At 37.5% G+C, this 12,806-nt stretch overlaps 1 protein-coding gene across 10 annotated transcripts in view; it reads left to right on the forward strand.

The window, feature by feature from the left end:
- Window positions 1-12,806, forward strand: part of GIGYF2 (GRB10 interacting GYF protein 2) — a 127,752-nt gene that overhangs the window by 45,501 nt on the left and 69,445 nt on the right. For all 10 annotated transcript variants that reach the window (XM_065916814.1, XM_065916847.1, XM_065916851.1 and 7 more), the window contains 3 exons: window positions 1,802-1,913; window positions 6,182-6,293; window positions 7,344-7,384. In XM_065916814.1, coding sequence (XP_065772886.1) covers window positions 1,802-1,913; window positions 6,182-6,293; window positions 7,344-7,384 — 265 coding nt within the window. The remainder of the gene's footprint in view (window positions 1-1,801; window positions 1,914-6,181; window positions 6,294-7,343; window positions 7,385-12,806) is intronic.

The raw sequence follows: 12,806 nt of genomic DNA on the forward strand, positions 1-12,806 counted from the left end.
TTTTCTTTTTTTTTTTTTTTTTTTTTTTAAATATTATTTTATTAGTTGGAGGCCAATCTCAACTAGCTTTTCTTAAAAATAATTTTTATTAAAATACAGTTTGAAGTAAGTATTGATTAAGTTTGGTATCTGCCTCTAGTTTTCCATTATTAATTACATCTTGGTCTTCAGTTTTGAAGTTATTTGATTGTATTATTATATGCCTTTAAAAGTCAAAGGAAAAAATAAGTTTCTAAAGTTTACCTGAACAAATTCTACTGAATACAGTTCTGATAAAGACAAGTAGTGACAGTTAATGAGGAGAAAATCACCCATATATTAAAACAAGAAAAATTTAGTAATGAAAGTAGAAGTTTTTCAAACCAAAATTACATGTTGATTTCTTTAAGATAGGAATGTCATATTTCATTTGATTTTGAATCCAAACACAGTGGAAACAATTTGGACTTAAAATAAGTAGTTGAATTGCAGAATTTTATTTCCCTGAAATTTGGTTAGGTGCTACCAGACTTGTGTACTCCAAGCCTCACTTGTTGCCTCTCCGTCCAGAGGACCGTTACTGCAGCCCCGCTGAAGTCAGGTTCCCCACACTCCCATACCACTGCATTTTTGCACAGATGTCTGTTAGGTTCTGTGCTGTGCTTGGTTGCTCAGTTGTGTCCGACTCTTTGCGTACAGTCCATGGAATTCTCCAGGCCAGAATACAGGAGTGGGTAACCTTTTCCTTCAGGACATCTTCCCGACCCAGGGATCGAACTCAGGGATTGCAGGCGGATTCTTTACCAGCTGAACCACAAGGGAAGCCCAAGAATACTGGAGTGGCTAGCCTATCCCTTATCTAGTGGATCTTCCCATCCCAGGAATCAAACTGGGGTCTCCTGCATTGCAGGTGGATTCTTTACCAACTGAGCTATCAGAGAAGCCCAAGTGTATAGAAAGTATTCAGGTAAAGATGTATTCCAACAGTTTTTGAGTTTAAAACTCTCTCATTAAATTGTTTCATATGCTTAGGATTTTGATATTTCATAGATCATTTTCCAGTATTTCTATAATTGCTTCTTGCTTTACCTTTTCCTAAGCCATGTCTGTTCCATTTATCCAGAAGTATCGACTAAACATATTTTTGAATCCCAGACCTCCTGTCTTCCTGTGTCCCCTCTTCATGTTTGAAGGATGCCCACCCACTACTGGTCTTGTCATGTTTGACTGTTTTCCACATTGACTGTGGATGCAGATGTAGGCTAATGACCAAGTGAGTGGGATTTTGTTTATTCTTCTCAAGCATTCTCTTCCCCTCCCCTCTTCTTTCTTTGCCTTTCCCCATTCATCCCTGATAGCTGTCATTCTATTAAACTCTAGTTGGAGTTGCTCATTCACACTGATGAGCAGAATGAGGCAAAATGATCCATTTTTTTTTAATCCTGTTACTGTTGATTCAGACCTTTTGTGACTCCCGCTCATTTCCACCTTTCGTAGTTAAAGGACCCTTTCAAACCAGGTCTTTTTTACTGTGTATTCTCTGTCTATCATGATGATGCATACATATGTTGCCTCCTCTTGGGTACATTCAGAACCTAACATGGTGTAAGGCATTGGTGGTTCATGTTTGTCGATCTGAAATGTTAGTTTAAAATTTTCAGCTAAAACCAAAATTTGGAACATCTTAGTGTGCCGTGTGGTGATCGTCTCTCATCGCTGGTAGTGATTAGATGCCTGTTTATAGATGCTGTGGGAGATGGTGAGGAGCAACATGTGGTTTTATCTGTCTTATCCATTTTTTTCTTTCTTTTCTTTTTTTCAGAGAAACTTTTCCATGTCCGTAAATAGTGCCGCTGTCCTGCGACTGACAGGACGAGGAGGAGGAGGAACAGTGGTGGGGGCTCCTAGAGGTCGAAGTTCTTCACGAGGGCGAGGTGAGCTTTCATGTGAAAAAACAGTAGTAACGGAACGGTGGAGAAAGAGAACAGGGAAATAAATAAATCACTTTAAGAATATTTTGATAATTTGATTTTTGAAAACTGCTTTTTGACATTAACTGCATAATAAATGTCCTGACCATTTGTTTTTGGAACCATTTCTCAGTGTATCTAGTCCACAACCCCTGGTTTGGAGTAGAAGAGGGTGATTTGAGCCTAGAGACTTGAGTGTGAATGATTTTAGATGGTCCTCATTCTCTTTGGCAAGTATTTGTGATCCATATTCCTCACCCCCCGGGACCTTACGCTGTGAGAGCCGGAGCTCCCTGAAGTGCCTTGGCTGCAGGAGTGGCACCCAGGTCCCTGCAGGCCTCTGGGACTCGGGTCTCCGTATAAGGCCATGTGCCAGGAGTGTCCCCAGCCGGAGAGAGGCTTTTGTAAAAGCCATCTCCTCAGTACGAGACCTTTTTAGGGTGCAAAAGAAAGAAAACATTATGCAACAATCCTTTATATAATCTGTAGTTTTATATTTTATAGATTTGTCTTTTCTTAGAAGAATAATTGATATTACTTGTTCTTTGATATCTGCTCCCTACTTGGAGTTTGTTGATCTGCTGCTGCTTAAGGGCGTTCTTAATGTTTGTAATATAAATATTTACTTGAGCTTTTACTTCTAAGTTGGCTAAATTATAGCAGAAGTCGCAACACACCTTGCAGTTTTAAAAGGTGCTTTTGGAAGAATTGGATGTCTGCAAAAAAAGAAGCCATTGCCTCCACACATTGCACTGTCCAGGTTGGCATGATCATGAATGTGGAGTATCTAAATTCTTTTTTCTTAAAGTTATACTTTATGAATAGAGTGATTTATATCCATTCTTTATAGAGACTGTATTAAATTGTGTATTCCTCTGAAGGGGTTTCATTCAGAATGTGGGAAGGCAACTGTTCTGAATAATGAAGAGGTTAACTAAAACTCTACTTGTAGATCAAGTGCTGTTACCAGGTTGTCCATGTGTTTTCCTTCTGAATTTGTCAGTCTCTAGAATGGTGGTTTTTAACCTGGGGAGTTGTTAGAATCATCTATAAAACTCAACAGGAAAAAATATCTGCAGCAGAATATACTGGTAGGTGAGATTTAAGCATGTGTGTTTCAGAAGGTCCACAGGCCATTTAGATTCCCAAACATAGTTAGGTTCTGTTGGTCCAGAGATCGTCTGAGATCTGTGCTTCTTGGGGATGTGATGATGGTGTTGTGAGGGTGACTGTGGCCTGCTCCTTGGATGTTGCCTGGTTTTTCTGCAGTGGGCTCGCACTGAGAAGAGGTTGCCCTTGGGGAGCTTTTCCTCTAGTGCTTTTCAGGGCATGACGGTGAGAGGTCTTATTTGTTAAGAAGCGAGGCCCACAAGCAGCTGGTCTTTGTTCCTCAAGTGACCACCAGTGTTGTGTGCTGCAAATACCAACCAGTCTCTAAATACTTGTTAAAACAAATTCCAGGTCTCAAAACTGATGAAGCATTGATTAATTTCTTTCTACCTTCTGGTTTGAAGTGCGTATTGCTATTACATAGGAATAGGACTCTTACATTCAGAATTTAAATGGGACTTGTATGAAAGATACTGTAATAAAAGCAGTGACTTAATTAACATTGATATGAATGGATGACATGAAACTAGTTAAATGAATGAACTGACTTAGTGAGAAATATTTCTGATACCATTGTCCCAACTGTGATTCTTATTGGTTCCATGAGACCTTTAATCTATGGTTTTGTTTTCTTCAGTTATTGCTTAATTTTAACCTGTTGGTTAAATAAATAGTGATTAGTGTAGCTGGTTTTTTTTTTTTGGCATGATCAGACCTGACATCAGATGATTGCCCTGCCTCTTTCCAACTTGAGAGAAGTTTGTTGTGAAAATCAGCTGACTTTCATACTTCTGAATATCATGAAGCAGTAAAATTTAAATAAATGAACAGGGAAACATGAATTTGTCATCTTTTTATTTTGTCTGGTGAAGATGTTTAAAAATAAAGCGTATCTATACAGTTGTCAGCCATTGCCTTCCTCATTATTAAAGGAAGTATATTTTATTTTTTTTTAAAGGAAGTCTATTTTAATCCCCCCAAAGAAGAGGGTGAAATCTCATAGATTAGGACAGTCATTTAAATTTAACTTTATGAAAGATTCTCCATGTTATATTTACTTGCTTCTCCTCATATGGGAGCTACTTTTATAGATGATTATGGGCCTTGCACTTTGAAGAGTGTTCCTCACGTTTTGCAAGCTGGAAAGCTCTAGAATCAGGTTCTTTTTTTGTGCCCACTTATAAAGCTTTGGGCTCATAAGGAGGACCAGTGCCAATGCTAGTTATAACTGGCAGGAAATATTTTGTGGTTTGCTTATTTTTCTGGCAGCTTTTGAACGCTGTTTTTCATATTCACATGTTTCCAGAATAAAATGCTTTTTCAAGGTGCTATGTGCTTAATGGTTTTCTTGAGAACATTGTTCTCTAAAGGGACAGGGGACTTTTTTCTTTCATCCTAAAAATATCTTTGTAAATATCACCACAGTGTTATTTAACAGTTTGTATTAAACTCTTTTAAGAGTTTAAATAATACATCTTAATTATTATATCTGTATTACATCTTAAATAATACATCTGTATTTCCTAAGGATAGAGGTACAAAACTGTACATTAAGTAGAAGTTAAGTTGATAGAACTGGAAGGTAACTTTATTATAGTTCAACTCTAGTTCTCACTTCCATTTTACAGGTGAAAATATTGATACTTAGACTAAAGAAGGTATCATTGTTCTATGATTACATACATAAAATTATGCATTATTCTTGTATTCCATCATAAGATCATATAGAAGTATAATTGTATTCTGAGTCAATTCTTGATAAGTGATGCTAGAAAATAAAAATACTGTATGGATATTTGAAACAATTATTTAACTCAATTGTATATAGCTTTGGAATGGATTCATTCTTTTATTCAAGATTCATCATTTTTCCTTGGGTGGTTTTTTACTGTTGGAGAAGTGAGTTGGGGATAATGGCTAAGATTTTATCTAGATATAAATACATGCCTAGGCACAATTTTTACCCCCCCCCATTTTCAGCTTGTGTGTTGGATACAAGTGGTGTACATCAGTTGGGAAATCGTCACAGTACACAGAAAATATAAAGCTGAAAGTGCATATTGCCTTCTGCCCCCAGATGGAGCATTTGGGTTTATGTCCTTCTTGATCCTAACTATGGAATCATATCATTTGTATACATTGTAATTTTTTTATAAATGTATTGCTCTTGGGCCTGCTTTAGTCATTCAACAGAATAATGTAGATTTCTTTTTTTTGTGTGTGTGTGTAGATTTAATGACAGTACTTTATCTTTTGTGGCTTCCTAGTATTCTACTGAACTGTTTTATCAAAATTTACTTAGCCAGTCTTTTACTGATTATGTTTCTCAAAACATAATCAGTATGTTTTTCAAAAATTTGCAACAAAAATCTCCATATATATATATATATATATTTGCATATTTATGCAAGTATTTCTATTAGGATAAATTCTAATTAGAATGTTGAGTCAAATTTGATAAATCTAATCAGATTGCCTTCAGTAAAGGCCAGTGTACATTTGAGCCATTGGAGCCTCTATGAATTCCTACGTGTGCACTTTCTTACTGGCTCATTGGTTTGAATTTAGTGCTGCCTGATAGTTTTCCCCAAGATTTGTGCAAATGGGAAAGAGTGCCTTTGGTTGGTGTGGAATATTCTTTAAGAAGTTAGTTCACGAAATTGATAGTTTAGAGTTGACACTGTTAAATTATCCTTTCTCTGGAGTTAAAGAAATTAACATTTATGCCTGGTTTTTGTACTTTGTCTGCTCTCTTCTCAAACTCCTCACGTTTTCCATTTTTATTGAAAATAATCCAATAGAAAGTTTGATTTGTCATAATGGTTTACTGATTTTAGAATTTCACTATTGACTTTTCTGTTAAGGAGCTTGATGTTGATACTATTTCTTGTTCGGGACTGGAACTGGGACTCTTAACACAGTTTTTTTTAAAAATATCCTCCTCTGGTCTAGCTACTTCGCTGCTGTTACTGGTCTCGCTGGTAAAGATTCAGTGGGCCTTGCTAAATATTTAAATGTAGATATCCTGCTTTGTATATAGACAGCACTTTAGAGATGAATGTTTGGTGTTCAGCTTGTGCCACATGTTGACATCTGACCATTTTCTCTGTTGTTGTTTTCAGGCAGAGGCAGAGGCGAATGTGGTTTCTACCAAAGAAGCTTTGATGAAGTAGAAGGGGTGTTTGGCCGAGGAGGCGGCAGGGAAATGCACAGGTCACAGAGCTGGGAGGAAAGGTAACTGAAGGAATTACCTCTTGGGATAAAGATTCTTGATGTAAAAGCATTTCTTCTCTGCTTTCTGCAGAGGAGAATGCTCTTTGTATAGTTAAAAAGTTTCATTTTTCAAAAAATGCTGCTAATTAAATAAGAGTTATGTTAGAAGTGTTTAAATGATCCTTATTTAAAGGAAGAAGCATTCTAGATAAATACATTAATATTTTTGTCCCTGCATGGATATTTAATAGTTAATTAGATGTGTTGTTTGATTAGTACTCAGTGACAAGCATTTTCATTCTGTTGTTTGTTGCTGTTAATCAAAGCATCTTCTCTATATTGCTTGTGACTATATGAAGTCTTTCAACATGGGCAAAAGCAGTTGCACAGATAATATACAAAGATGTCCATGTGATAATATTTATAACATAAAACAATGGGAAATAAGCCAAACAACTTAATTTCAGTGTGGTTTCTTATATAATGGTGTATCCACACAGTTGTTATTTGGTCACTAAGTCATGTCTGACTCTTTCCTGATCTGATGAACTGTGGCCCAACCAGGCTCCTTTATCCATGGGAGTTCCCAGGCAAAAATACCGGAGTGGGTTGCCATTTTCTCCTCCAGGGGATCTTCCCAACCCAGGGATCAAACCCACGTCTCCTGCATTGGCAGGCGGATTCTTTACCTCTGAGTCACCAAGGAATCCTTGTCCACAAAAGTTAGGAAGAGTTTGAAAATATTTACTCATGTGTAAAAACACATTGTGAAAGCAGTATATAAAGCTCTGTACAGCAGATACCTAAAATAAAACATGAATTTAATTAAAAATGTACCTAATAAAAAAAGTTTCTGGGTCTATAGAAGCTAACTACTGGTAGGTGAGTCATTGGATATTTTTGCTTTCATATTTGTGCTTTTCTGTGTTTTCCAAATGTTAGGCAAAAACCATGTATTTGTTTTATAATTTGAAAAGCAAATGCTGTTAAAGATAGGAAAGTGGGTGTCATGGATGGGAAATCTTTGTATTACTCATGTTTTTTTTTGAAACTTCATTTTACCTTTCCTAGGGGTGACAGACGTTTTGAAAAACCAGGACGAAAAGATGTAGGTAAGACTTTCTTACTGTTTTGAAGTATTTTTATCTGGATTTCCATGGCATTAGTTCTTAACAAGGCTTACAAAGGATACCTTTATTAAAAATTGACTCAGTTACTTGCCTCTCTCCAGTAGATGGGGTTGTAACATTGCTTGCATTTAGAGTTCCATGGTTATATGAGGGCTGTATTGCATGAAACCAAGGATAATAAATACAACCATTAGGATTTACTTGGTTTAATTTTTTAAGTCTGTGTGTTCTCTGAAAGACATATTCTTTATTAAGGCTACCTTATGAACTGAAGTTTCAAGTTAGGAAGCAGCCTATTAACTCCTTTTCCAGTGCCTCTCACAGCTGAGAAGAAATAGAAAAAATGCTGGAAGGTTTGCTTTTGTATCTGAGAGCAAAGTCTAAAACTATGACTTTTTACTTTAGTTATTTATTCATCTGGTCTTTTTGATAAATGACAGTCTTTCTTAAGGGGCAATTTTCACATTAGATCTATAAAAATATTTTATAGTGGCTTTTATTGACTGCTTTTTAATAAGATTTTCACTTTGGCTTATTAAACCATGCTAATGATTCTGAACTTTTATAAGTAATCCACTTTTGTTGAAAATGTTGTAGATTAAAAAAAAAGTTGCTCCTGCTATGTCTTACAGTCTGCCAGAATAGCAGCACTTGATTAGTTTGTTGAGACACTCTGACATACTGATCAATTGTGAGATACCCTTTGACAGCAAATTAAGATAATTTAAATACTGAAAGTTCCAGAATGATTTGTTCTTTTTAATAAATTAAAGACTGCTCTTATCATGTATTTGCTTCTTATGTGTGGAGAAATGGGTGGAATTAGAAACGTGGGTAAGAATTGTACATGACCTTTGTGAATACCCACAGGAGAATGTAGAGGCAGAAAAAGCCCTGTAATACTCAAATTATAATTTCTGTTCATTAGGAATCATCTTACAGTAATGATTCTGTAAGGATGGAATCAAAAGATGATTAAAGTAAAATCTAGGTGGTACAGAAAGGTTCAGCTCAGTGCATTTTGAAGTGCTTTGAAGCAGGCGTGGCAGTTTTTGGCTGTTAGGTTGCTGCTGGCAGCTGGTAATAAGGGCCTGTACATATGTAAGGTGCTTCTCTTGTGGCTCAGATGGTAAAGAATCCACCTGCAAGGCAGGATACCCAAGTTTGATCCCTGGGTTGGAAATATCCCCTGTTGAAGGAAATGGCTTACCCACTCCAGTATTCTTGCCTTGAGAATTCCATTAACAGAGGAGCCTGGTGGGCTACAGTCCATGGGGTCACAAGAGTAGGACGCAACTGAGCAACTAACATAGCAGCAACAACACACAGACATATAAGTGGGCTTTATGGCCTTTGGTATCTACTTGTTTTCAGTTTAACCACTAGGCCACTCAGGTCTGACCTGAATCAAATCCCTTATGAATATACAGTGGAAGTGAGAAATAGATTTAAGGGACTAGATCTGATAGACAGAGAGCCTGATGAACTATGGATGGAGGTTCATGACACTGTACAGGCGACAGGGATCAAGACCATCTCCATGGAAAAGAAATGCAAAAAGGCAAAATGGTTGTCTGAGGAAGCCTTACAAATAGCTGTGAAAAGAAGAGAAGTAAAAAGCAAAGAACAGGAAAGATATTCCCATTTGAATGTAGAGTTCCAAAGAATAGCCAGGAGAGATAAGAAAGCCTTCCTCAGCGATCAATGCATAGAAATAGAGGAAAACAACAGAATGGGAAAGACTAGAGATCTCTTCAAGAAAATTAGAGATACCAAGTGAACATTTCGTGCAAAAATGGGCTCAATAAAGGGCAGAAAAGGTATGGACCTAACAGAAGCAGAAGATGTTGAGAAGAGGTGGCAAGAATACACAGAAGTACTGTACAGAAAGGATCTTCATGACCCAGATAATCTCGATGGTGTGATTACTCACCTAGAACCAGACATCCTGGAATGTGAAGCCAAGAGGGCCTTAGAAAGCATCACTACGAACAAAGCTAGTGGATGTGATGGAATTCCAGTTGAGCTATTTCAAATCCTGAAAGATGACGCTGTGAAAGTGCTGCACTCAATATGCCAGCAAATTTGGAAAACTCAGCAGTGTCCACAGGACTGGAAAAGGTCCGTTTTCATTCCAATCCCTAAGAAAGGCAATCCCAAAGAATGCTCAAACTACTGCACGGATGCACTCCTCTCACACGCTAGTAAAGTAAATGCTCAAAATTCTCCAAGCCAGTCTTCAGCAATACGTGAACCAAGAACTTCCAGATGTTCAAGCTGGTTTTAGAAAAGGCAGAGGAACCAGAGATCAAATTGCCAGTATCTGCTGGATCGTCGAAAAAGCAAGAGAGTTCCAGAAAAACATCTATTTCTGCTTTATTGACTACGCCAAAGTCTTCTACTGTATGGATCACAATAAACTGTGGAAAATTCTGAAAGAGATGAGAATACCAGACCACCTGACCTGCCTCTTGAGAAGCCTGTATGCAGGTCAGGAAGCAACAGTTAGAACTGGACATGGAACAACAGAGTGGTTCCAAATAGGAAAAGGAGTACGTCAAGGCTATATATTGTCATCCTGCTTATTTAACTTATATGCAGAGTACATCATGAGAAACGCTGGGCTGGAAGAAGCACAAGCTGGAATTAAGATTGCCGGGAGAAATACCAATAACCTCAGATATGCAGATGACACCACCCTTATGGCAGAAAGTGAAGATGAACTAAAAAGCCTCTTGATGAAAGTGAAAGAGGAGAGTGAAAAAGTTGGCTTAAAGCTCAACATTCAGAAAACTAAGATCATGGCATCTGGTCCCATCACCTCATGGGAAATAGATGGGGGGACAGTGGAAACAGTGTCAGACTTTATTTTTTTGGGCTCCAAAATCACTGCGGATGGTGACTGCAGCCATGAAATTAAAGACGCTTACTCCTTGGAAGGAAAATTATGACCAACCTAGATAGCATATTAGGAAGCAGAGACTTTACTTTGCCAACAAAGGTCTGTCTGGTCAAGGCTATAGTTTTTCCAGTGGTCATGTATGGATGTGAGAGTTGGACTGTGAAGAAAGCTGAGCGCCAAAACATTGATGCTTTTGAACTGTGGTGTTGGATAAGACTCTTGAGATTCCCTTGGACTGCAAGGAGATCCAACCAGTCCATCCTGAAGATCAGTCCTGGGTGTTCATTGGAAGGACTGATGTTGAAGCTGAAACTCCAATACTTTGGCCACCTCATGCGAAGAGTTGACTCAATTGGAAAAGACCCTGATGCTGGGAGGGATTGGGGGCAGGAGGAGAAGGGGACGACAGAGGATGAGATGGTTGAATGGCATCATCAACTCGATGGGCATGAGTTTGAGTAAACTCCAGGAGTTTGTGATGGACAGGGAGGCCTGGTGTGCTGCGATTCATGGGGTCGCAAAGAGTTGGACATGACTGAGCAACTAAACTGAACTGTCTTCAGTTTATTGGTACTGTTATGCTATCTGTATTGGTTTCCACAAGCATTTTTAACATCATTCCATTGTGGTCTCCTTGATCATGTACCCGAGACATTGTGGTCTCCTGGATCATGTATCTGAGATACTGTCACTAATTTCCCAGGAGGCCCAGGTAAGTGAGCGATAGAGCCAAGAGTTAGAGCTGCTGGTCTCACTTTCTAGTAAATGTCCCCTCTTTCAGTTTGCACTCCATTCACCTGAATGGATAATAGGGCTTTGCAGAAAACTTAGTCCCCTCAACACAGAAGGTGTGATTCTTTGAAGTGAAAGACTCATTCTCTCAGAAGCTTTCGATCTCCTAGACAAAAGTATTTGATTGAATTTTTTAGCTGTCTGTTATTAAATAGCATTAGTATACCAACAGAGTGGTTTTTTTGGGGAGGCAGTGCATATGTATCTTGGAAAAATCATATCTAATTTTCAGATGCAAAGTTTATGTATAAATAGTATGTTAGAAGATTCCTCTGACTTGAATGGAGAAGGCCCTGCATCTGTATTGAGACTGAGAGCCCAGACAGGCCTGTCCACGTCCTAGTTATGCCACTTTGGGCATCCTCTCTGTGTGACCTGTGTAAGTGATGTGAAGCTCTTAGGAAAAAACATACCATGTAAATCTTCAATACTACTTTATTTTCACAGGTTAGGTGAATTTTGTTACCTTATTATAGAAATAAGAATTCCTGCTGTCTTATCTGTGTAACAGCCGTCTTGGGTTGCAAAAAAATCTGTTCTAGCTAGTATTTAAGAATGTCTAAGATTTTTAAACTGCAAAAGTTCTCAATAATTAAGTTTCTGTGTGCTTGATACACTTTGCTATTATCAGTCTTAGACCACTCGAGTTCTTTATTTTCTTCTCCTTTTGGTCAAAGAATAGGAAAATGTGACTTGCTGCTGTGCCCTGCTTTTCACAACTGCTTGCCTTTACTGTCTAGTATTTATTTCAAGAAATGATTCCTGCGTGGGTCATCACCGGTGGGGGGGGTTCATCTTTCCCTTTGCCCGCATAGGACTGGATAAGGGAGATTTCAGAAGAGCAGCAACAAATCTGTTTGAAATCTGATAGGGTGACATTTTTGGGTCTTGTTTTGGTTGAGGACAGTTTGATTTTTTTTTTTTTTAATGGAAATGACAAGTATACAAAAATAGTCTTAAGTTAAACCAGAGGTAAGGGAAAGGGTTCATCCTCGTACATGTAAAATTAAAATAGCAGAGAAAGCATAATTTTCATGGAGTATTAGATTTGGAAAGAAATAATAGAGTTCATCTCGTCCAACCTCCTACTGGTGAATAAACACTCATTTTGTGTTTATAGAAAAAACTATTTGAAGTTTGAAACAGGAATTTGGGTTTGAAAATGCTTCATTGCCTAATTATTTTTTGCTTTTTCTAGTGGAGGTTTTTTCCCTGAGTTACATTATATGTAAACCTTTATATCTACAAAAACATAAATGTATTTGCATCTGTGAAGTTTTTATACCATTCAATGGATCCTAAGTAGAAAGGTAAAGTTTTTACTTTGGTTGGAATACATTCAGGTGAATAGTTGTAATTTTTAAATCACTATTTGATTAATGTGCACAGTAGCTTTAAAGTGGATAAAATTTTGCATCTCTTTGCCTAATACCACCCTACAGTTTCCGTCAGGCTAGTACTTACTTTACTTGGTCTGATCACTTTCTGCCACAAATATATGAATATGTGAGTGTGTCTGAGTGTCAGGTCCAAATGATTTTTCAGTTATTTTTGCTGTTTTCTTGTGAATATTTGTTCTTAGCTGTTAAAAATTAAGGGGGTAATATTTACCCCAGTTTGGTTTTATAAGGAACCAAAGGAATGATCTTTGTTGTCTTGAAGAAAGTAGCAGTTTTAAAAGGATGTTCACTAAATATTATGAAATCATCA

Source organism: Muntiacus reevesi, chromosome 1 (genome assembly GCF_963930625.1).
Source record: "Muntiacus reevesi chromosome 1, mMunRee1.1, whole genome shotgun sequence".
Classification (NCBI taxonomy): domain Eukaryota; kingdom Metazoa; phylum Chordata; class Mammalia; order Artiodactyla; family Cervidae; genus Muntiacus; species Muntiacus reevesi.